Source organism: Strongylocentrotus purpuratus, unplaced genomic scaffold (genome assembly GCF_000002235.5).
Source record: "Strongylocentrotus purpuratus isolate Spur 01 unplaced genomic scaffold, Spur_5.0 spur5_scaffold_9, whole genome shotgun sequence".
NCBI classification, from domain to species: Eukaryota; Metazoa; Echinodermata; class Echinoidea; order Camarodonta; family Strongylocentrotidae; genus Strongylocentrotus; species Strongylocentrotus purpuratus.
The window spans coordinates 13215393-13239982 of NW_022145615.1; the positions used below are offsets into that span (position 1 = coordinate 13215393).

General features: G+C 37.3%; 2 protein-coding genes across 2 annotated transcripts; one reads left to right on the plus strand and one right to left on the minus strand.

Moving 5' to 3' along the window:
- Positions 1 to 425: 425 nt before the first annotated feature.
- LOC115920738 (peroxisomal NADH pyrophosphatase NUDT12-like) lies at positions 426 to 5782 on the minus strand. The gene is made up of 4 exons (XM_030977270.1): positions 5369 to 5782; positions 4242 to 4918; positions 3166 to 3327; positions 426 to 2125 (listed from the first exon to the last, which is right to left on the minus strand). The coding sequence occupies exons 1-4, from the start codon at positions 5581 to 5583 to the stop codon at positions 1800 to 1802; spliced, it is 1380 nt and encodes a 459-aa protein (XP_030833130.1). The 5' UTR covers positions 5584 to 5782; the 3' UTR covers positions 426 to 1799.
- A 2431-nt stretch (positions 5783 to 8213) lies between these two features.
- On the plus strand, positions 8214 to 24211 carry LOC594487 (DNA-directed RNA polymerase III subunit RPC3). Its single transcript, XM_030976911.1, has 10 exons — positions 8214 to 8415; positions 11363 to 11618; positions 13191 to 13370; positions 14387 to 14478; positions 16582 to 16686; positions 17171 to 17338; positions 18271 to 18450; positions 19969 to 20204; positions 22133 to 22282; positions 22947 to 24211. Exons 1-10 carry the CDS (start codon positions 8269 to 8271, stop codon positions 23029 to 23031), a joined length of 1599 nt encoding a protein of 532 aa, XP_030832771.1. The 5' UTR covers positions 8214 to 8268; the 3' UTR covers positions 23032 to 24211.
- Positions 24212 to 24590: the final 379 nt, after the last annotated feature.

Sequence of the window (24590 nt, forward strand, 5' to 3'; positions counted from 1 at the left end):
AAAAGTGAGAAGAAAAAAAAGTGAGACATTGATCAGTGAAGGTTTGAGGAAAATCTGTTAAATATTAAGAAAGTTTTTTAATTTGTTAAAAGTTGTACCCGATCAAACACAAATTGGCAACTCAACTGCTTCTATTTAAACCAAGTTAATATCAGGATGGACTGTCCTTTTTAAGACCTGTCTCCCTGCTACATGGGTAATTGTCTGCTGATTTATGTGTATGTTTACATGTTGGCCATTGTTATTAATGAGTACTTGGAATGTATGATTCCAAGTACCTACTCGGATTAGTAAAGATTTTACTTTTGAAATTATGGTAAAAACATATAAATTATAAAATGATAGTAAAAGCAAAGCAGATAACTTATGAAAGCCTAAAAAAAAATAATCGAAAATCATGAAGGACTCAGATGACAGGCATGCTATAGCAAGTTCAATTTCATGATTTATTGAGATCTTTGAATATGTATAATATAAAAACTATATTCATATACATAACAATTCAAAGAATTACATATATGACAAATTCAATTCATCATAAAAATTGAAACTATTGATTGCACTTGATAATTACATTTGATCAAATGATAATCCCTGAATACAAATAGGCATTTCATTTTACTACAAAGTGAAAGGAGACATGTATTTTCATTCTAAACAATTTTTCCAGAAACGCATATCTGGAAAAATTGTTTAGAATGAAAATATTATCAATCAGAATTAATTAATATCACTGGCATTACAATACGTTTTATACACACATGATAAATAATTGAACAAATCACGGCTTACCCCAACGCAGTGAGGGCACTGTTTTGTTTTGAAATGCATGCAGCAAATTCTGTTTTTCTTGCATAATGTTTTCTCCAATATTTGTAACCTTTTCTTTCTCAAATTGTACATTATTATTTGATCATCTTTTGAAGTTTGTTGAGCTTGTACATGTAGTACTTAGTACTAATGTGTACATTAACGTAAGTCAACACAGCTAGGTAAAAAGGCTGAGGATATAGCTCTCTTACTAATATCTCACTTACAACAATTACAAAAAGTAGTGATCCGATGATGGGTTTTGATATTTTAAAATTAAATTCTTGATGTAGCACATGACATTAAAATGAGACAATAGCAAATGATAAAAGAAGGATGGGGCTCACAGATATCTAGAAAATACAACATACTATCAAGAAGGTTCCATCTATAAATATTGTACTGTATCATTGCCAAACAAATTTAGCATCTACAGATCTTGTGAATAAAATACTATACTTACATGTATAAATTGACACTGGTGACCTTTGACCTAATAAGCCCCAAGTCTCAACAGTTCATAACACATCAAACTGCAAGTAATTCTGGTAAATTCAGAGTGGTTCGGAAGTTCTATAATGATTGTAGTAGTAATATAAGTACTGAGAAAGAATTTGATATAACCTATCATTGGTAATTTTGTATCCATTGAGCATGACATAAAAGGATTATATTTAAACATAGAGGAATGGCTTTAAATACAGACGGTCTGAACTGTTTCATCTTACACTTATTAGAGGAAAATGGAAGAATGAACAGAAAATCAAATCAATCTTTATGAGTGCAAGATGAAAAGCTTCAGTATGCCTGTACTACTCGATAAAGCATACTAGCACCGAATCGAAAGGTTCTATGCACTCATTTCTATGACTGTATTTAAAAGATCAAATGATTCTTGAGTATAACAACGAGCTAGTGGGGTACACAGATGGACAAAAAAATACTTATTTCAAGAAACCTTATTTTTGGTAGAGGAATGTAGGAATCGATCAGAGGTTTGGAGACATCTTGGCCCAGTGTTTAAGTAATTGATGGGCTATGGCTGCCCCGGGAGGTACAAACATACCTCCCCCGGAAGACCCCGAACCACCCGACGACCCGAGCATCTCAATCACATCATGTCGAGTAAACCAACGAGCATCCACCAGCTCGTCTTCATCTACGGTGATCTTGGAGGAGGTTGCCTTGGCGATACATCCTATCATGAGCTGGGAAGGCATCGGCCATGGCTGGGAGGAGTGGTATTGGACCTTGCCTACGATGATCCCGCTCTCTTCTTTGGTCTCGCGCCTCACAGCATCCTCAATAGTCTCACCTAGTCATAAACGATGATTAACATTAAAGATAAACTTGAGTTCTGGTAAAAAAAAGAAAATTATTTCTCACAGAATCAAACGAAACTTACACTGAATGTTCAAGATTACAAATAAATGACATGTGCCAAACAATTTTGGAAGAAAATGTATACTGGCTGAGTAATGAGCATAGAAAGACAAGGAATCAAGGTAGTACCAGCCCCGACACCATGTGTGTTGTCCCATATATAGCTTTCTGTGTATGTGCTTGTTACTTTACCAAGACTCGGTCAAATTTATTATGATTTTGATGACTCCAGAACCTTGCAGTGCACACCAATACTTACATGCTACATGATCAACTGTTTCTGATCCTTTCCACACCTTTTCTTTCACAATGCAATCGCATTACCAGTACTAAAGTTTATCTTTAACATTAGAATCTTCGCAATCAACATCCTACACTGACCAAATTCAACACTGGACTAAACACTATACTTAAAACTAAGGCTAGGCCTAACCCTAGCCTAAAACCTAATTGCAAACCTACTCCTATCCCTATACCTTTCACATGATATTGCCCATGGAAATTGTCGCTTCAGTATATTATGTCAGAGCACCCTTTGATCACATCACACAACTGCTATTATTGAAGGGATTGGGTATCTTTGTCTCAGATTCTAAACAAAATCCTGGATTGAGCTCATGCTGCAATCATAATTATGAACCTTTAGGTCAGTCTGGAATTCCATGACGTCTACAAGCCGATCGCCTGTCTGATTATCAAGATATTTATGATTGGAATTCGAAATTTCAAAAACTGTTTTCCCAACATTTTTTTTTAACACTACAGTATATTGGGGGAAATGAGTATGGTAAAACCAGTCACTCAAAGATTTTTTTACTTTTTTGAGACACTTCATGATCATTTGGTAGGGTTTCAATATTACACCATTTCCAGACACTGATACAATGTAGGGCTACCGGTATGCATCTCAGATTTAATATTGTTAAGCGATGGCTTTAATGTGTGAAGGAGGCTTAATGGTGATGAACCTACCTGGTTCCATGAAGCCTGCCAAGCAAGAGTACATCTTTCCTGGAAAGCCTTTCTTCCTTCCTAATAAAGCACTCTTACCATCCTCTGAGACTACAAGCATGATTACCACAGGGTCTAGGCGGGGGTAGCAGGTGTTATGAACACCTTGAAGACTTCTACAGCCTGAGAAGATAAAAACCAATAAAATAACCAATAAAAAGAATGCAACAGTATGAACATTTCATGAGAACTTGAGGGAATTAAACAATAGGTACAAGATTGTACTTGTAGCATGATTATTGAGGAATAACTTGGGTGATAAATATCTTCAAAGACTGTGGTTCCATTACTCTTGTCAATTTTATCTTTAGATATATATGTATGCACATGAAATTATTTCAATCACTAATTTTCATCTACTAATCAAATTATTGTTTATTCCAATCAAACTTGTTTAGATAGTCAGGTGTTTAGCCCGGCCCCCCCACTCCGAGAACGGACGGACCCCATGCTACCAAAATATCCTTTCATAACAAAAGAAAAAGGTCGACCCGTATTGACTTTACACACTGGACTTTTGCTGAAAAGGGGGGGGGGGGGGTGCTGTAAAAGGCTTGTATAACAAAAGAAAAAGGTCAACCCGTATTGACTTTACACACCGGACTTTTGCTGAAAGGGGGGGGGGGTCGCTTGGAACACGCATATGCGTACCCTAAATAACACTTAGTGGGGGGGGGGGGGGCCGGGGTGTTTAGGTATCGCATACATACATGGAATCTCAATTAGATGGTCTACTTTAGACACATATTTATTATCATTATACTTGTATCACTAGTCCTTATCCTGGTAGCCTTGTTAGGCACTTTTTTTTTACCAGTGTTAAATTCAATTTTCTTTTATGCTTACAGTTCACCTGATGCAGTCAAACCTGCTTTGGTGACCACCTGTCTACAAAGACCACCTGTGTACAACAAGCACACTTTTTGTTTCCTTGGGCGGTCGCTGTAGACAGGTTTAACTGTACCATTATCACTAAATGGAAAATGAATTGTAATGCCAGTATTAAAGAAGTCGCTGGTATGAAAAGAGCTTATCACCTTCTTTTGTGCAGACAAGTTTATATCCTGCCTCTGCTATGGTAGTAGGTGCACCGCAGGTTGGGCAGAACTTATACCTGTCATGCCAGGCCAGCACGGACTTGCCCAGAGCAATGATTCCAGCATCTTCTGCCCTCAGTAACATGATAGCCATGCGATTCCTCTTGGGCAATAACTCTGCCTCGGGCTTGATTTTCTGTAGATCTTCTGAAGGAATACTGGCAACGTCTAAAGCAAACCAAGCGCCCTCTTCAGAACTCTTCTCTTGGGCATTTCCTTTTTTTTTCATTGAAATGTGGAGTGACCCTACCCCTAGAAATATAATGGAAGCTTCCTCCTTCAAGGCAAATGAGATTTCTGCATAGGAGAAGGCAGCAAGGTTATATTGGAATGTTCCATTGCTGTCTTCAGAAGGGATGATGTATGGATTCAAGTCTCTGTAAAGGACGAAGGTAGTTGTAGGGGCTTGCATCGCATCTTCTAACCACTGTTTGTTGGTTCTTTGGTGACTCTGGCGATCAAGAGGGTTGAGACCGAAGAAGTTGATCAGTTCCTTGTCGGCCACTTTCTTGATTTGGGGGTCATTTTTCAGAAGACTGATGACCTCTGTATGGTCCCAGAACTCAGCTATATCCAAAGAATTCTGGCCTGATTTATTGGGTAAGAATGGATCGCACCTGTATAATTATAGCGAAAGAAAAAAGAAAAGTACATTTATTTCATGCATGTGGGCTATGAACCCTTTAATATCCTGTCACAAAGATCTAAAACACTAATGATGAAGAAAATGTTGATTGGGTCTAGTCCTAGAATCTAATTATCATTATCATCATAATTATCTAAATCATGATTATTTTCATCAACTATCATTATTATTAATAGGATTTTCATCATCTATCATTATTATTAATATTATATAGGTCTAGATCTAGAGACTAGACCTAGACCTATTCAAAATTTACTATTTCAGTATTCGTATAGATTCTAGGGCCTACATCGATTATCATCATGCATCAATCATATCATTATCAATTTAATATTATCATTTTTGTTGTTGCTTTGTTTGTTGAATACTAATATCAGTTAATGTATTCGATATGCCTTTAATACAAGGTATGCATGCTTACCCATTTTGTAGCAGTAGCTTGACCACATCAGCGTGTCCATTTCTAGCAGCCAGCATGAGACCTGTCCATCCCTGCTCATTGCGACCATCCAACCCGGACTTCATCCCTTGCACCATTCGAGAAACATGAGCGGTCTCGCCTAGACCTGCACAGCGATGAAGCTCTGCTAATAACTGATCCCGAGGGGCTGTGCTATCTCGAGTTATAGAATCCATTATTCTGACTGAAATTCTAAACTTAGAACTAACGGTACACCTTACAAAATAGTATTAATAATGGATTTCGGGAAGAGTGTTGTTGAATTGGATGGTGTTAGGTAAATCAGCTGATAAGGCGCTTAGACTTTTCGCATTCGTCTATTTGAAAATAAATAAAAAGAGCGCATGTGTCCTCCTAACTTACGGTCAAATATAATACAAAACGACTGGATTTTCTCTCGTACCACATGTCTGAACATAGAATCCTAGTCGTCTGAATACTCATATACGGTGTCCACAAACTAGAAAATAACAAATAAATATAAGCGTTCGGAGACACAAGAGGCAGTGGAGAGGGGGGGGGGGGGGGGGAAGACAGGAAACTTTAAATTACTGTTTACTGTGTCCGTGAATCTTGGTCTGATCAAGAGTTGGATAGAAGTTGAGAGACTGAACCTAAAATAGCTAGCTCGCTCGATTAGGCTCTTTCATGAATTAGAAAATTAAAAAATATTTTGAGAGTGTTGGAAATGTGCCAACACGACTATGATCATGTATTTTTTGTTAGGTATTTTCTTAAATATCTAAAATACTAGTTTCGTCATAATTTTTTTTTCTGCGGGCAAAGTTTTCGGTCGTGATGATTACAATCGTGTATGGAAATCATTGTGCACTACATTATTGCTTTAATTATTTGTATATAATGTATGGATATACTGTTTTGAAAATAAAGAACCCTGTGGAAGGGAAAAACAAATTTCATGGATTAATCAAAGGTTCAAAAATGAGATTTAAAAAAAAGAAGAAAAAAAAAAGGCATTCATTCTTTGTACACTGGATCTTGGCCCTATGATTAAATCTATAAGGAACTTGTAGGCATGTGCCCCGACGGACGGTGAACATTTTCAAACTTTAGCCCAGGGGCGGTGGACTGTGGGGGGCACCAACAAAAAGGGCACTCTCTGGAAAAAAAGGGGCACCTACAAAGCCAAAGGGAAACTTCAAAGTGAACATACACCATTTTTAGATTACACTGTCAAGATTGTGATAACACTACCAAGCAGTGGCGTACGCAGGATTTTTTCAAGGGGGGGGGGGTTTTAAAATCTGGTCCAAAATTTCGCAACGACTCAGGAAAATTTGAAAATTGCGCCGGCCAAAAAGTCGTTCAGTGGGGGGGGGGGGGGGGGGGGGAAGCGGACACTTTTTTTTTTTAGGGAGTCCAAAAAAAAATCGCAACGACTCAGCCAGCCGAAAAGTCGCTCAGTGGGGGGGGGGGGGGGGGGGGGGGGGGGGTAAGAGGACATTTTTTTTTTGTTGAAAATTTGACATTTTGCTCTGTTGGGGGGGGGGGGTAAGGTCACCTTTCTTAGGTCAGCCATGGAGGTAATTTTTTTTTTGTTTAGGGGGGTTTACACATGTAAAAATACCAAAGGGGGGTGTTTAACCCCCCAAACACCCCCCCCTGCGTACGCGCCTGCTACCAAGGATGACATCAATATTTGTTTCTCTCTTTATGTGGTACACAATGTAAAAAATACTGCTATACTTTGCAGTTGGGTTTGATGGCCTGAATATCAATTTTTGAACGAGCAAAGCTAGCGAGCAAAAGGGGGCAATAGTTACAAAGGAAAACTGTCGAAGTAAAATGTGCAACTGTCAGATTTGAATAGGGTAATCATCAGAGGTGAAGGGGGCACTTCTCAAAGGTGGTAAGGCGTACTTTTCGTACCTGAAATGGGGCACCAGAGAAAAAAGGACACTTATGGAAATGACGGTGAACATGCATTTATTGCAAAGGAAAAGGGGAAGTTGTCGCAGGAAAAGAGGCACTTATCAGATTTTATATTGGCATTTATCAGAGGGGAAAAGAGATATTTATGAGACTGAGTGAAATATGGGGGGGGGGGGTGCACTTTTCAAAAGATAAAGGAGCACCTATTAGAAGGGGCAGTTCTTACAAAGGAAAAGGGGCGCATCTGCTTTAGCTTAGTATATTTCGAATTAATTAATGGTAATGTAGGTCAAAGGGGCTCTCTATTCAAAGCCGAACAATATAAGGCCATTTTCGTAATGTAACCAAATTTAATGCATAAGTCTTTGCGAAGTGGCTCAATACAAATTATTTCATTCATCTGCTACAAAAAATTGTATCTCAATAGACATTATTCAAACTGCATACATTAGTTGTTGACAGGTTGGACAACCATTATGACTTGACCTACCTAGTAACACTTGATATATGCATTGCATTCTGACTATTGAATTACTATATTCTTATCAGGTGAATGAAATAATTTGTATTGAGGCACTTCACAAACACTTGTGCATTAAATTTGGTTACATTACGAAAATGGTCTATTAAAGTACAAAGCGTTGTGGACTTGTGGTATTGATCGGTTTTATACTAATTACAAATAACCTTTTTTCTTCTTCGAATCTTACGATTGAACCTCAAAATGAAATAAAATTCATATATTTAAAATATTTTTCAAAATAAAATGCATTTAGAAATATAAAGTGCTTAATCCACGTTTTCAAATCGGTACAAATTGAACAATACATGCACTCAATTTACACAGGCTTGGCGCACATAATTATTATCACATGTATTTTTCATTTATCGTTTGTCCGTTCATACATACAATAAAGACGTTAATACGATTTGCGTAAAAAAAAAAATCATTGAAAGTCTCAGCAATAATGTCGTCTCTTCAACTAAAGTTGGTTTCTCTTCTAGTTCAAGAGCATTTCGGAGATGTTGTGGAGAAAATTTGCACACATCTCCTTAAAAATGGATCGAATAATTTCCGGAGTGTAGTGTCTACCGTAAAGGAAAAGCCAGAACAGGTACATGGTCGGTGGGCTGTTAGTGGGCTTTATTAGTATAGATCTAGGTCTAGTCCCACGTATAATTTTTTTTGTTAGTGAAGGTTTAAAAAAAAGGGGGGGGGGGGCCGGGGAGCATGCTGCAGCTGTTAGGCCCTAATTGTGTGGGAGGCAGGGCAGTGAGGCACCCCTTCTTATTCATGAGGTCCTGAATAGGATCCCATGGCTCAACCCAAGAAATAGCTAGTTATTCTGAGCTGAGACTGAGAAGTGAGAGAGAGTCTGAGGGCGCGTTCATGCTTGATTTTGACGGCCAGAATCAGGCATCTGTTACGCGTTTAGTTTAAAACACGATTGCGTTCATGCTCACTTTTGTAGAATCACCGAAAAAACGGCGATCACGATCGCCGATCGTAAACTCACAAAAAGATGCGTTTACAATTTGTAAATGCGTTTAAATGGGGTCAACGCACTGACCTCTAGTGGGTCTACGTAGCATGCACAGTGAAGGTTTGCGAATCCAGCTGGAAGACCAATTAAGGCCACACACTGAGAATTGCCTGGGGGAGCCAGAGAAGTAAGCATGAACAGTACATCGTGGAACTGCGATCACGATGAGCGTTTACGATGAGCGTTTCAGATCGCTCATTCTGCCTTCAAAATTTAAGCATGAACGCAGCCTGAGACTGAATGAGATCAGTGTCTGTCATAGACCGAATTTTCTGTCTCTTTCGTTCGTTAGCCTCTTATTGGGGTAGGGTCGGCCGGCTCTCTCTTTAGAGACGGAAACCGTCTATACACATTTCCTTGATAACGCCACGGCCATTTCAGGTCATAGCGTTTTGCCCCCAAAATCCCCCAAAATGTCATTTTACCTCGTGTATATTCAAATGTAAATTAGGCCTAGGCTATAATACATCGGTTCCACTTACTAACTTGATTGAAATAATCCGTTTAATGGTCCCTTTTAAGGAAATTATGGGTCAAAATCGACATTCATGTTGAAAATCTTGCAAGCCGTGTTAAACTCTCGCTGCCGGAGTCATCTAAATCAATCTCATCCCTTCTAGTCTACGCCGAAGGCAAAAATAATTATGAAGGAAAAACTGTGATAACGCCATTACGAACGTGTAGATGGCGCACAGTTTTTCCTTCATAATCATTTTGCCTTCGGCGTAGACTAGAAGGGATGAGATTGATTTAGATGACTCCGGCAGCGAGAGTTTAACACGGCTTGCAAGATTTTCAACATGGATGTCGATTTTGACCCATAATTTCCTTAAAAGGGACCATTAAACGGATTATTTCAGTCAAGTTAGTAAGTGGAACCGATGTATTATAGCCTAGGCCTAATTTACATTTGAATATACACGAGGTAAAATGACATTTTGGGGGCAAAACGCTACGACCTGAAATGGCCGTGGCGTTATCAAGGGAATGTGTATAGACGGTTTCCGTCTCTAAAGAGAGAGCCGGCCGACCCTACCCCAATAAGAGGCTAACGAACGAAAGAGACAGAAAATTCGGTCTGTGTCTGTCAATGCAATGACTGAATGAGACGACTAAGTCTAAGTGAGAGACAGAGATGTATTCTTGTACAAAGTTGTAGTAAAATTGAAACTAGTATTCTTGTGGTATTCTTGCCCATTAATACAAGATTCCCCTCCAAAGTGTATGACTCGTAAGACTGAGAGAGTTATAAAACAAGAATAATGTAAACATTCTCAGTAAATTTCTTGATAACTTGACATGCATCGTTTAATTACATGACTTTTTTATGTATTTAAATTTATGGATATTCCCTTTTCAGGTGTGTGTGGTGTTTCATTCACCTGGTATTATTATTAATCCTTTATACTGCAATCGCCAGAATGCAAATAAATTGCATAAATAAGTTGGTGTTCTTCTGGAATGAAGGCTTCTCATAAATACATAGATTTTTCATATGCTATAATATGTTAGTATTTTTGAATGGATTAGTTACAATTTCCCCTGTCATATATTTTTCGCCAAATATAACTTTGACCCAAAAATAGTTTTTAGTCAAATATAATTTGTACCCATTCAGCTAGGATTTTACACTTATTCTTTGTTGTGAGGTTTCCTTTAAGTACTTCGAACCATACTGTTTAGTTATACAGTACCAGTGTGGGTAAAGTACAAACTAAGGCTGCGACGGGTAGTCGAATGCTCGAGTACCCGCACGGTTGACAACTACCCGGGTACGATTTCTCGTACCCGAATATTCGGCCGCAAAAAAAAAAAAAAAAATGTCCAGGCCCACGCTTACCCGTGCCAGGGAGAGCGGCGACCGCTGGCATGGTACCGTCGGTAAAAATGTTTCCCAACTCAAGCACTGTCAAACTCACCTTTCAGAAACTGGGACCAAATGTCCAGATTTCTGTTTGGACTTGGAGGAAAATGGATTATTCTGCCATCTTTGGTTTTTAAAACAGCATTGTTTACTGCTATTATTCTTATTAAATCGGCGCCTTCAACTGCAACTTGAAGTAAAATTGCATGCGTTTTCGGCGAGGGACCTGGGTAACTGCCGAGTGGTATAGTAGTGGCAAAAAAATAAAAAAAATAAAAAAATAAAAAATTATAAAAAACATGGCGTCCGAATATTCGAGTATTCGCTTGTGAGCCTGGGAGTGTACTCGGGTACCTCATTACACTGTTGTGCACAGCCTTAGTACAAACATAAAAATACAAACATTTCAGTGCTTCTTCAAGTCACTATTTGTATTTTGATGTACGGTCTACTCTAGGTCGATATTTTCAATTTATGAATACTTTCACAATTTGGCAACAAAATGATGCAATGGGAAAATAGACGTCTATCAAATAAACATGATAATAAATTTAAGTCACTAAACTGAATTAAATTAAAAAGATCTAGAATATAGAATGTGAAAACATTATATGATGCCAAATCATGAACTTTGTCTCTTTCACCCAAATACAGGTAAAAAAGGCGTTATGTGTCTTAATCCAGCATAACATTGTGAAATATGGCTTGAACAAGCGTGGTATGGTGGAGTACACAGCTGACGTTGAGAAGGCTCTACTGCTCGTTCGTTACCCACGCTACATCTACAGTGCCAAGACTCTCTATGGTGACATTGGAGAGCTGATTGTAGAGGAGGTGTTGCATCATGGGGAGATACTCATGAGCAATGTCGTTGAAAAGGTCAAGGTCAGGTTGAAAGAAGCAATGGAAGGTAAATATACACTTGATAAAAAAAAAAAAATGGACACTGTTTATAGTTCAAAATTGTCATATTAGCAGTCAATAGATAAGAATACAATAAATATCAAATTGTAGGAAAATTTATACTCTACAAACGTCATTGAGATCAAGTTTTGAACTTTCACGCTTGAATGGGCATATTCATTTACCGGTTAGATTATCTGATTAAGAAAATTGCAAAAATAGAGCAAGCAGCCATTCAAATGTAAATAAATATGTGTAAAATTTTCTAGTTCTACAATGAAAACAGAGAGCGAGAAATGATGAGGAGAATTGATCTCTTGATGTCGACTGTAATTTCAAGACTGCATAGTATGGTCAAGATGCCTTTCCTTTTTATGTTTCTTGTGATTTTGTTTTTAATAGTTTTGATTTAACCCGACAAGAGGGAAATGCTCATCAACATGGCCAGATGTCCCATTTTTCAGTTGCATATTTTTTTCAGAGACTCCATATTGTTGAATGGCTGTGCTCAGTCATACGTGGATGGTATGATTCCAATAAAATATCATCTTAAAGAGGATTCATCTTTGTTTGTTTTGATATATCAAACATAAGTTCCAGTTTTAAAAATCTGAGATGCATGGCCCTTTATGTTATCAGTGTCTGTGATATAGTGTAATATTGAAGCCCTAAAAAATTGTGCTTCAAAGTTCAAAATGATCGTGAAGTGCTTCAAAAAGGTAAAATCTTTGAGTGACTGGTTTTACCATGGCATACTCATTTTCCCAAATAGACAGTAGTGTAATAAAAACTGTTGAAAAATTTCTAATTCCAATCATAAATATCTTGTTAATGAAATATGTGATTTGCTTGTAAAAGTCATGAGACTCATTTCTGACCTAAGGGTTCAATTGTTATTGCAGCATGAGCTAAATCCAGGATTTTGTTCAGAATCAGAGGCAAAGCTACCTAATGCCTTTGAATATTTATTTGAAAATCTTAATTATAAATAGAGTCCACTTTCTTTTTTTGTTGAGTTTTATTCTGACTCATCAATGTTAGATGTATGCAACCTTGAGTAAACTGGGCCCCATTTCACAAAACTTGTCACCAGTTACAAATGACATTTTTTTGTTATAAGCTAGTGAAATCCTTGCTTCTGATTGGTTATCAGCAGATTTGTCACTGATTTTTGTCAGTTGTCAAAACCCTTTGTGAAAGGGGTCTCTGGTGTTCACACTGTCTTCTGGAATTGTGGAGGGGAAAACAAAATTAAAATAGAGATGCAAAGATGCTGAGAGAAACATTTCAAATACAAACATAATTTTGACATATAATACAGATACTGCTATAGGCAGGGTTCATTTTAGATCTTTTAAAATTTTCCTTAAGATATTCTTTGGAGCGCTCATGATGCTGATACAGCCAAAACACCTAATTTTGCATATGTGTGAACAGATATTTCAATTTTGTTTTATTTTAAGATATTCTTGATTTAAAAAATAATAAGTGAAACTAGGATACATAAGAAATTGTTTTGAAGAAGTTAGGGTATCCTACTATCCTTTAACATTATTTGTGCTTTTTGTCTGCTTTTTAGGAAATCAGCTGGAACCCTCAGCAATCAAAGATAAGTTCATTGACCTTGTCAATACACACTTCTTGCAAAGGTTACCATCATGGAGTGCTGAAGATGATGAAGAGAGCAAAGTAATTCCTCTTATTCCTCACCTTTCTGTCTCCGATGCTGACCTGTATAGGATACCAGAGACTGCAGGAGGTGAGAACAAATAAAGAAAAAAATGTTTCTATCATAGGTGATGCTCGGATAGTTAACCCTTTGACCACTCAATTTTATAGGTCCCATAGGCTTAACACAGGGACCACCAGGTTCCGGTAAGCAAAGGGTTAAATGGAGGCCCCTTGAAGGGCAGCTTTACAACCTCTGCACGATAAGAACCCACTGCACTATTCGTGTAAGAGTAGGGGGAAACCCCCGGTGTAGTAGTCTACCTGCATACCCCAAATCAGTTAGGAGGAGAGACCAGAGGGTTACAGTGATTCAGTTCCCTTTTTGCCTCCCAAGCATAGATAATGCCAAATACTTAATAATGATGTAATGATTCGATCAGCTTCCATCATTTTTGGCAATATACACCATGTTGTCGTACACATTTGGAAAGAATCCTTATAATTTAACTGGAGCTTGATTTGATTTAAAACAAATTGATGGATAAAAACTCTTTCTTGCTTCTTTTTCTATCTCCTACTAATACCTTCTCAGTTGGTGCAAGGGGGTTTAGAGCAAGTTACCTAAGCTGACCTTTGTGTAACCAACCATGGTATTTGGTATAAAACAAGTTTTGAGATAAATATTCAGTATGTACATATAGATCAATTCATATAACGGCAGTGTGATGGTAAAAAAAATCCTAACAGTGCTACTTTGCGAACGCACCACCAAAAGCTACTCAAAAGCTTCTGAAAACAAATGCGTCTTCAACAAAACTGTGAAGACAGCAACAGATAAGGCTTTTATTAGGTCTAGTGGTAGGTTGTTCCAAAGCTTTGGAATGGTACGTACATGTATTCTCATATCTACTACCTACTCTAAAAAATGACAGGCAATTCTAAAAGTGTCATTTGTTTTCTCTTTTTCACAAACAGTTGTTTATAAGTGGCCCAAACATTGTGGAGCGGTGTGTACAGTGCTTTGTAACCGCAAGGAAAAGGCGCTCTAGCCGCTATATCAAATATCATTTGATTGATTGATTGATTTGTGATTTGTTTTATTAGTAACAGGAAAAAGGAAGAGGCCTTTGAATGATGGTGGAAGAAGTAGCAAGAGAGCCAGGAGTTCTTCTGTAGGATCAGAACCAGATCAAGAGGTATGCTTGTTCATACGTGACTCAGTAAACTGCCTCTAAAATCCGCTGCAGCAAAATGAAAGCCATTTTACATGTGCGCATATATTGCTAATTAGGGCAGAAAAAAAGTAGCTGTGTGCAAAAGACATCCCTGTGATATCACACAGGTCTACAAGAGGCTCATTACGCATTAACTCGCATTATTTTACATATTCAACAGGTAGTAGTAATATAGATTTCCTGTCCATTTCAACCCTTTTTATGCCTCCGTTACGAAGTAGCCGGAGGCATTATGTTTTCGGGTTGTCCGTCCGTCCGTCCGTACGTCCGTACGTCCCGTTCTCGTGATCGCATTATCTGAAGAACCGATTGATGGATTCCTGCCAAACATTGGTCATGTATGTATCTTGCAGAGCCGATGAACTGATTAGATTTTGGGGTCACGAGGTCAAAGGTCACAGGGCTCATTATGTATGCAAAAACAGCTCGTGATCGCGTTATCTGAAGAACTGATTGATGGATTCCTGCCAAACTTTGGTCATGTATGTATCTTGCAGAGCTGATGAACTGATTAGATTTTGGGGTCACGAGGTCAAAGGTCAAAGGGCTCATTATGTATGCTGAAACAGCTCGTGATCGCGTTATCTCAAGAACCGATTGATGGATTCCTGCCAAACTTAGGTCATGTATGTTACTTGCAGAGCCGATGAACTGATTAAATTGGGGGGTCATGAGGTCAAGGTCAAAGGTCGTGCGGCTCATTATGCATGCAAAAATAGCTTGTGATCGCATTATCATTAGAACAGATTGATGGATTCCTCCCAAACTTAGATCATGTATGTATCTTGCAGAGCCAATGAACTGAGTAGATTCTTGGGTCATGAGGTCAAAGGTCATGTGCTCATTATGTATGCAAAAATAGCTTGTGAACGCATTCTCATTAGAACTGACAGATGGATGACTATTTAACTCGGGACATCTTGCAGAGCCAATGAACTGAGTAGATGTTAGGGTCTTGTGGTCAAAGATCAAAGGGTCATTTATGTATATGAGAAATTGCTTGTAATCACGATATTCTGAGAACCTGTTAATGGATTACAATTGAACTTGAATTTGAAAAATTTCTTCTGTTTTGGTTTGTAAAATTGCTCTATGACGGAGGCATCATTTCGACTGCGCGCAGTCAAAGTTCCATCTAGTTTCATTCAATTTTATATTTTCTTTATTCAATTTCGTTCCGAAACTTTGTGATCTTGCACATCACCATGTTAATTTCTTCTTTGTCCATTTAATTTCATCAATATGAATCCAATTGCAACCACGTCAAATCAAATTCATCATCTCTCGCTGCCAACCTACCATTGCACAAATCAATTTTTCCTAATTTTGCCAATTTTGACTAATTTGAATGAAACAAACGTGAAGTGCACAAAGACAATTTTATCATTTCATTCTGCAGCGAACCGTCAGGTAAGACGAATTTGAATGAAGTCTGACAAAATTGAATGGACAGATGCTAAAGTTGATTGACCATTGATTAAAGTGAATTATAAATAACAAAATCAACTTTGACATTTGCACCTTGCCAGATTCTCGGGATGAAATTGAAGTGCACCATGAAATTGTGAGAAAAATTGTTAATGGGATTGGGTATCTTTGTCTCAGATTCTAAACAACATCCTAGATTAAGCCCATGCTGCAATCATAGTTATAAACCTTTTGGTCAGTCAGGAATCCCATGTCCTTTACAAGCCAATCGCCTGTCTGATTATCCCGATATTTCCCAACAGTTTCTATAACGCTGCAGTCTATTGGGGAAAATGAGTATGGTAAAACCGGTCACTCAACGATTTTTCTTTTTTTAGGCACTTCATGATCATTTTGAAGCGCAACTTTGTTAGGGCTTCAATATTACATAATATCACAGACACTGATAACATGTAGGACCATGCATCTCAGATTTGTAAAACTGGAAACATTTTTAAAAGCAATGTCATTAAAATGGACAGGAAATCCTTTACTAGTAGTATTATTATTAGTAGAATTAGTAGTAATACTGACCTTGAGAGTCTAACCACATGTGTTGTAGAATATTAATATATTTTCTTTCATGGTTTTGTGTAGGTGCCTCTTGATGATGGAATCTACTGGAAAGTGAATTTTGAACGTTTTCATCGTTATTTCAGAGATCAAGATATCATCTCGGCTATAACACAGAGAATAGACAAGGTTAGATATAATTTACTCTCTGTAGCACTGATGATTTATTTTATTTACATGCTCATTATATATATATATGCCCCATCAGAATGATATTTTGATTGTAATGATGTCTTTGAATTAGTACAGTTCATTCTTCCTATACACAAAAATCTCTCAGGTGATTGATACTTTAATCAGAGTGAATCCTTAAAGTTTAAATTGTTTTATGATTAAATAGTGGTGTTACATTGTTAAAGGCATATATGAATTGAAAAAATTCCAGAACATTTGCTTCCCCTTAAAAAAAGGCTAGGATTCAAGAGATTTTTATACTAACAGATACTTCCAAAGCATGTAGGCTTTCTAAGTTATTGCTTTCTTCTATTCCTCTATCGTCTCTCCACAATCAATATCTTTGATAATCCTACATGGATACATGTGATCTCTATTGAACCAAAGCAGAAGAGTATCATATTTCATGAATTAAATCAATTCCTCTCTGTGTTGGCAGTCTGCTGGAGATGTGGTTGCTACCATGCTGAGAATGAGTGAACTGACTACAGACTTTATGGCGCGGGAAACTAAGCCTCTCTCGTTCCATGATATTGCAAGACAGATGCCTAAGAAACTGGAAAACAGGCAGCTAGAACAATACATGAAACTATTGCTTGATGACCAGGTAGGTCATTTGTAACATACTCCATTTGAAACAATGTTATACAGATAGTGACTGTTTTGAGGCACATGGTTAAAACTATTGCTCAAAGTGATCTTAAAATGTTACTGTACTCTGAGACCAGGAGTCTTGTTCTGTTTTAAGATCATAGAGGAGCTATAGATTTAACTGTGACATGAAATTTTTCTGACCAATCAGAGGCCTAATATCTTGTCATTTGGTATATAAATGAAATTATAAAATGAGTTGTGTGCATTATTCTTTCCTGCCATACCTACTGTGGAAGAGGTTCACATATATCTTGGAAATGATGAAGGATAATTTCTTAAATGGTCAGTTATTTCATGAGGATACCAATTAATTTGTATATTACCTGTTTATATGCTTGTGTTTATCTACCAGGTATTTTGTTTTCGCTACTGTTATTTGTTTTATTCTTACCAAACAGGGCCTCATGGAAGACTACCAAATTGGTGATATGTGTCACCCTGTATAAATATCAGAAATAAATAAATCAATCAAAAAGTGATAACCCACGGCTAGGTGTGAGTCTGTGAACTATTGCTGTTACATATTTGCTTCTTATGAATATCTTTTTTGATATTATCAAAAAAGAAATTCATATTATTAAAGTTCAGTCATTTTCTACTCCATATAGCCATTTGGTAACATTGCCACCAGAGTAGTAAAGATGATGATATAATGCTAGTAGTAGTAGTAGGAGTAGTAGTAGTAATAGTAGTAGTAGTATATGTAGTTGTAGTAATAATGATAGTAATAATAACAATAGCAGCAAAAATAACAAAATAAGTCTGTCCCATCAGTCAGTTGTGTACTTATATATTCTAGAATAAAAAAAAACCAACAGATGAATGCTTACTTTTCATTGCTTTCTGTTTATACTTTTCCTTTTTTCTTGATCTCCCTTTCGTCAGACGATGATAGTAAAGAAGTATGGAGATGCAGGCGGTGGAATGTATGAGATAGACTTGGAGCAGGCTTCTCGGGTCATTTGTACAGCAAACATAGAGTCTGTGGTCCAGGAGAGATTCGGCTCCAAGAGCTTCCGCATCTTCAAGACACTTCTCAAGAAGAAATATTTGGAGCAAAAGCAGGTGATTTTTTAAAAGTATATATATATTCAATTTCTTTAGTGGGAGGTGTTTTAGTCGAGTGGTTTAATCATTTGACTGGAGATGTGAAGGTTGTGGGTTGAGCCATATATCCCTTTTAAAGACATTAACCTATATTTGCCACTCTCCACTCAGGTGTTAAATGGGTTCCGGGAAGAACCTACATGTAGCTAAAACTAGAGCTACCGTATTTGCCGGCGATAAGGCCGCACCGCCGCATAGGCCGCACCCCTAACTTTGAAAAAACAAACGGACAAAACAAAATAATTATAATTTTCTCGAAAACACTGTATTTTTTTTACAAACTGATACCAAATTCATCCATATTCTTATAATTTACCGGAAGTTTAGCTAAAAAAGTGATCGCTGGCAGATTTGGTGTCCGATATACCCCTACCACAATGTAGGGTGTAATGCGAAACTGCATGAAATGGAAAAACAAAATGGCGACTTCGGATGGATGTTCGCGGCAGCTCCGTTGACTGTCCCTTCCTTTACCTTTGCAATGCATTGGCACGAACTTAGATCAAGATCTATCGGCAAATGTTGTGTTAGGATGTTTATTTTCATCTTCATGTCAACAATGCAAGATAAAATTGTCGGTAAGATGTTTGGAAATGTCCTGTACCATAGTGGTATTGTTATTTTACTGTATTTACTGTTTACTGTACGTGCAAATTCGTGTTGGTTTTGACTTTCGTTTTTTTTTTTTTTACTCTTTCGTCGTAAAGGCCGCACCCCGACTTTTTTATATTTTCTCTTCCAAAAATACTGCGGCCTTTACGCCGGCAAATACGGTAGTTAGGGTAACATTTGAGTGCCTTGAACACTTTCCAACATTCATATTAGTTGTTCCAACAGAAAAAATTGACTAAAAGAAATGTCAGAGTGAAAATAGTTATGACTGAGTGATTTTAAGAACATGCTCTCCAAAATATTTGTGTATCTTAATTACTGCCCTGATAGTGTGGTACGGTATGTCACTGAAACGGCTCCTGTAGGATTTTTGTGCCAAATTAAGTTGATTTTTTTTTTGCATTTTTGGATTCATTGGGGTCCAAGCTATTAGAAATTGATGGGGTTCAAATTTTCCCGAAGACACCAAATTTCCCTATTGCGCGTTATATATGCCATTTTGGCGCCCAATATGGACCCCCCAGGAAATGAAGGAGGGGTCTGAAAATTTGATCCCCATCATTTTTGGCCAATTGGGACCCTTTTGAAGCCAAAACAGCAACAAACAAAAAATCAACTTTGGCAAAAAAATCCTACAGGATTACATACCATACCGCACTATGAGGGAAAAGGCATTTTTGTAATTAAATAAAATTATGATTAAAGAATGAAAGAATATTGAAAGATAGGAGTTTTGCAAGTTGATTGGAGGACTTTTTATCAATCCAGATCTCTCATAACTGTTTATAAGAGGGGCCCAGTTAATACAATTACATTTAATATAATTCAAAAATCTGATACAGTTTAATATTATTTGTATTTCAGATTGAAAACTTTGCTTTAATTCCTGCCAAAGAAGCCAAGGAGCTTGTGTATCAGATGTTTGCTGAGAATTTTATAACCGTTCAAGAGATTCCTCGTACGCCTGATCACGCCCCGTCAAGGACCTTCTACCTCTTCACCGTTGAGCTTGGTCAGGTGACCTTTATGCTGGCAGAGAGGTGTTATAAGTCCTTGATCAACCTCATGACAAGACGCCATTTTGAATCGGCTGAAAACAAGTGAGTCTCACTGGCAGATAGACTGAACCCTCCTCGTTCAGGCACGATCTGGTAGACAACCTGAAGAATAAAAATATGTACATATGAAGTCCCAAATTACGAAAACTTTTTGATGTGCAAATTGTTAGGGATGTTTTATGAAAGTTGTGATCAATCTGACGACAAGTTGCAATTATAAGATGGCTGAAACAAGCAAGTCTAGCAATTCCCATTCCGGCATGATTCAGTATTCCTCCTCAAATACACTATGCTTGAGGCCCTGCCACAGTCCAACCTAAGTCGATCTTAATCTTTGTGGAACTCTCCAGGATTATTTTGCATCAGACTATGACCATTTTTATCCATTAAATTTGATTGAGCAGAAGGTTTAATAAAAAAAATGAAGTAACGGTACCCTGTATCACAAAAAGGTTTAAAGCCTGCTTAGTGGCAGGTGTATCTACTGTGCTATTTTAATTTTTTTTCAATTTCTAATGACCTCTTTGATGGAAAAACTTATGATTTGTACTGGTATGCATCATCTTTAATGGAGTAAAAAGAATGACCAGAGGCATGAACTTCAAACTTTGTAGCAAACTTGGTAGCCTGATAAGATTTGTAAGTAATACCCCAGTCACTGACTATCGATTCCAGACCGACAGATTTATATCCTTTTGGGGTACCCAGAGATGCCAACTAGTACGGATTTCCCGTAATTTCTACGGGAAATCGGCCGATTACGGGCGGTACGATTTCATACCGTAAATTCCGGATTTTGCAGATTTTGCCGATTTTCAAAATTAGCACTTTAAGGTTTAGCACGTTTAAGGTTTAGCACGTACTTTTGACTATTGCAGCGCAGCCATCCTTGAATCCATGCATAGAAATCCCACAGGGCTTCCGATTGGAAAATTTGTTATCTAGCACACCCCTTTCAGTGCATACATGTGCATACAACATGTGCTTCGCGAGCGGGGGCCGGGTGAAATACCTCTCTTGGCCGCGCCGCTACCGCCCGCCCAGCGCCAGGCCTCGCTACGCTAGCGCCGTGTACACTGTCGGATTTCTCACAGGCTGTCACAGCGTTCGTCGATTTTCGTCGACAATCTGAACTCATGTTGGTTGGATTTAGATATCAATCATCATGTCTTCCACAACTAAGAAGCGTGGCAAGAAGTTACAGACTTTTAAAGAAGAATACAGTAAGAAATGGAAATGCATCGTGTAACACCAACTAATGAACAGGTATGTTACTTTTATTTAACTTGTTGTGCTATCGCGCTTGCCTGCGGGAGCTGCGCTTGCCAGCGTGCAGAAAAATTTGCGTCGCGCAGAAAATTACGGATTTTGTCTCCAAATTACAGATTTTTAGCCTTATGATTACGGATTTGTGCTCTGAAAGGTTGGCATCCCTGGGTACCGGCAATGTATTTATTTATTTATTTATTCATTATTATTATTATTATTATTATTAATTAATTTATTAATTTATTATTATTATTATTATTATCATTATCATTATCATTATCATTATCATCATTATCATTATAATTATCATTATCATTATCATTATTATTATTATTATTATTATTGATATTATTATTATTATTATTGTTATTATTATTATTATTATTATTATTTTATTTTATTTATTTATTTATTTATTTATTTTTTTTTTTTGGGGGGGGGGTCAGTTGTTGGTATGGTGTCTGTCTTGTTGGTGTGAATGGGGTATGAACAGTTCAAAGGTCAAATGTCAATTTAGCATCTTGATTTATTTCATACATATAATTGTAAATTAGTAATGTAGAGGAAAATGTTTTCCCCCTTCAAGATCAGTGAAAATAATTCTCAAATTGTGGCAAAAGGTAAATAATAATCCAGTGAATATGGGCACAGGAAAATTGGCAACGTAGAGACATTTAAGAATGTCTTTTTTATTAATGCAGACGATTGATTGAGAAGGAGCAGAAGGTGGAGGCCATCACAGCCTCCATGCAAGGATCAGGAGCAGAACCTGCTCAGCTAGAAGAGATCGAGAAGACGATGACACAGCTAGAGAAAGAACAACTCCAGAAATACAAAGGAAGGATAGCTAAGTGAGTTCAGTTCCATTAACATTCATATCAAAGGGTCCCTAAACTGGGTTGAAAACAATCTCTCCTCTGTGCAGTGGTCTTGTTGGGATACCAAACTAAAGTAGACAGAAAATATGGCATAATAAGTTTGCATGTTATACTGGATGATTCCTATAGCAACTGAATTCCAAAATGTACCCCTGAGCAAGACAGGATACCCATCAGTAATCATAACTGAAAACCTAGCCCAAAACCCAACGGCTATCCAATCCCTAACCTTTATCTTTTACCAAATAAAGCCAGGAAGAAATATTGGATCAGCTGTCCTTTGTAATTCTTGTGATATTTGCTCCAGGCTTTATATCATTGAAGATGTAGGGTTAGTGTTTGGGTTGCGGTGATTATCAGATTATTTTTCTAGGATTAAAATATAGCATTTCATCCTGAATTATTAAAATTTAACTAATATATATAAAAAATTCATGGTTAAGCCATTGTCGCAAGATAAAAAAGTGAAAAGAAATATGAAATACATTATCTTATCAGGAATACCCAGGAATGGATTATATGATCCTTTTATCTTAAAACTGGCAGTTTATGAATTAATGCTCTTTTTATTTCTTTCTTTTTTCTGGTATTAATTCATGATTTTCTTTTTATTCATATTATTTTTATGCATCCACAGGTTAGAACAGAGTGAATTGCAGACGGATAAAACAGTCTTTGTCCTTAACTCTTTCATACTTCAAGAAGCAGAAGGGAGATTATAACAGGACATCTTATATGAACTTCTATGAGTTCCTTCATATACCGAGATGCAAGAGGAAGATTATAACAGGACATCATATGCGAACTCCTATGAATTCCACCATATACCAAGAAGCAATGGGAAGGTTATAACAGGACATCATATGTGAACTCCTATGAATCCCACCATATACCAAGAAGCAATGGGAAGGTTATAACAGGACATCATATGTGAACTCCTATGAATCCCACCATATACCAAGAAGCAATGGGAAGGTTATAACAGGACATCATATGTGAACTCCTATGAATTCCACCATATACCAAGAAGCAATGGGAAGGTTATAACAGGACATCATATGTGAACTCCTATGAAGTGAATTCCTCGATATATCAAGATGCAAGAGGAAGAACATAAGGGCACGTTCACATATGCTGTGGCAAACGGCCCCAGTTTAACCACAGCAATTTTCGTGTATGAAATGAGTGAAAAGTGAGGATGGAAAAAGCTGCCACACACAACAAAGGTCCTATGCACACTAACTTATTTGAGTGGAATAAGAAATTTGAAGTGCAATACTTTTGATGACACTTATAAAACAGTGATTTCCAATTCTTTTTTCACATAAAAAACAGAGGAGTGATTTGGGAATGATTATAATATTTTTGTTTTAGATATCCAGTAAGGTCTGACCCAGGGCTCATTGCATAAAACTTACCATTGATGGCAAACTGGCCATCAATTTTTTAACTACCATGGCAACATCACTCAACAGCCGCTCAAATCAAGGCTCCCATGGAAGTTACCATCATTAGTAAGTTTTATGCAATGGGGTCTTTATTCAACATTATGCCCATATAAAAAAATACACTATAATACTTTGGGAAAGAGTGATGCAAGTATCATCTTGACAAATGTGTGTTTTTTAGACAAACTGTAAAAGTGAAAGGTTTAAGAGGTTCCAATCACCCTTTCCAAAAGAAATGTTCATACCGAAATGTATCTCCTAAAACCTTTACTAGACATTGAGATCTTAAAAGATAAAAGAGTGTTAATGCGATAACACACTTTACCACCTCTGTGTGGGTGGGTTATGAAAGAAATTGTGATAGGATTAGATTCAACATTATGTTAAACCTGATCTACAGGTAGGTCTCTGAGATGAACATCATAATAAACGATGTCATTCACAATGCAGTGAAGATTGATTCTGTGTATGTTTTGTATCTGTTTTGAAAAATATAAAAGCTAGGATTAGTTTGCTTTATCACTACCTGAAACAATTGAAATCGGTCTGGCGACAGAGAAAGTGAGAGGAAAAATTGAGAGGGATATAAAGAGAGATACAGAGAGAGAGAGAGAATCATATAAATAGAGAGAGAGAGAGAGAGAGAGAGAGAGAGGAGGGGGGGGGGGAGAAAAAGAGGAATATAAAGAGAGTTAGAGAGAGATAGAAAGAGAGAGAGAGAGAGAGAGAGGAGAAAAAAATATAAATAGATTTATAATGAGAGAGTGAGGAGGGAGATGGGGGAGAGCAAATTTGTGAACAATTTTTTTTTTTTTTTTTTTTTTTGGGGGGGG

Excerpts from the sequence above, each read along its gene's own strand:
- LOC115920738 (XM_030977270.1), bottom strand. The coding sequence starts at position 5,583 with ATGGATTCTATAACTCGAGATAGCACAGCCCCTCGGGATCAGTTATTA. Across the intron at positions 3,328-4,241 it reads ACTTGTCTGCACAAAAGAAG|GCTGTAGAAGTCTTCAAGGT; the intron begins GTGATAAGCTCT and ends TTATCTTCTCAG. Across the intron at positions 2,126-3,165 it reads GGCAGGCTTCATGGAACCAG|GTGAGACTATTGAGGATGCT; the intron begins GTAGGTTCATCA and ends GTTTATGACTAG.
- LOC594487 (XM_030976911.1), top strand. The coding sequence starts at position 8,269 with ATGTCGTCTCTTCAACTAAAGTTGGTTTCTCTTCTAGTTCAAGAGCAT. Across the intron at positions 14,479-16,581 it reads GATCAGAACCAGATCAAGAG|GTGCCTCTTGATGATGGAAT; the intron begins GTATGCTTGTTC and ends GGTTTTGTGTAG. Across the intron at positions 20,205-22,132 it reads TTTGAATCGGCTGAAAACAA|ACGATTGATTGAGAAGGAGC; the intron begins GTGAGTCTCACT and ends TTATTAATGCAG.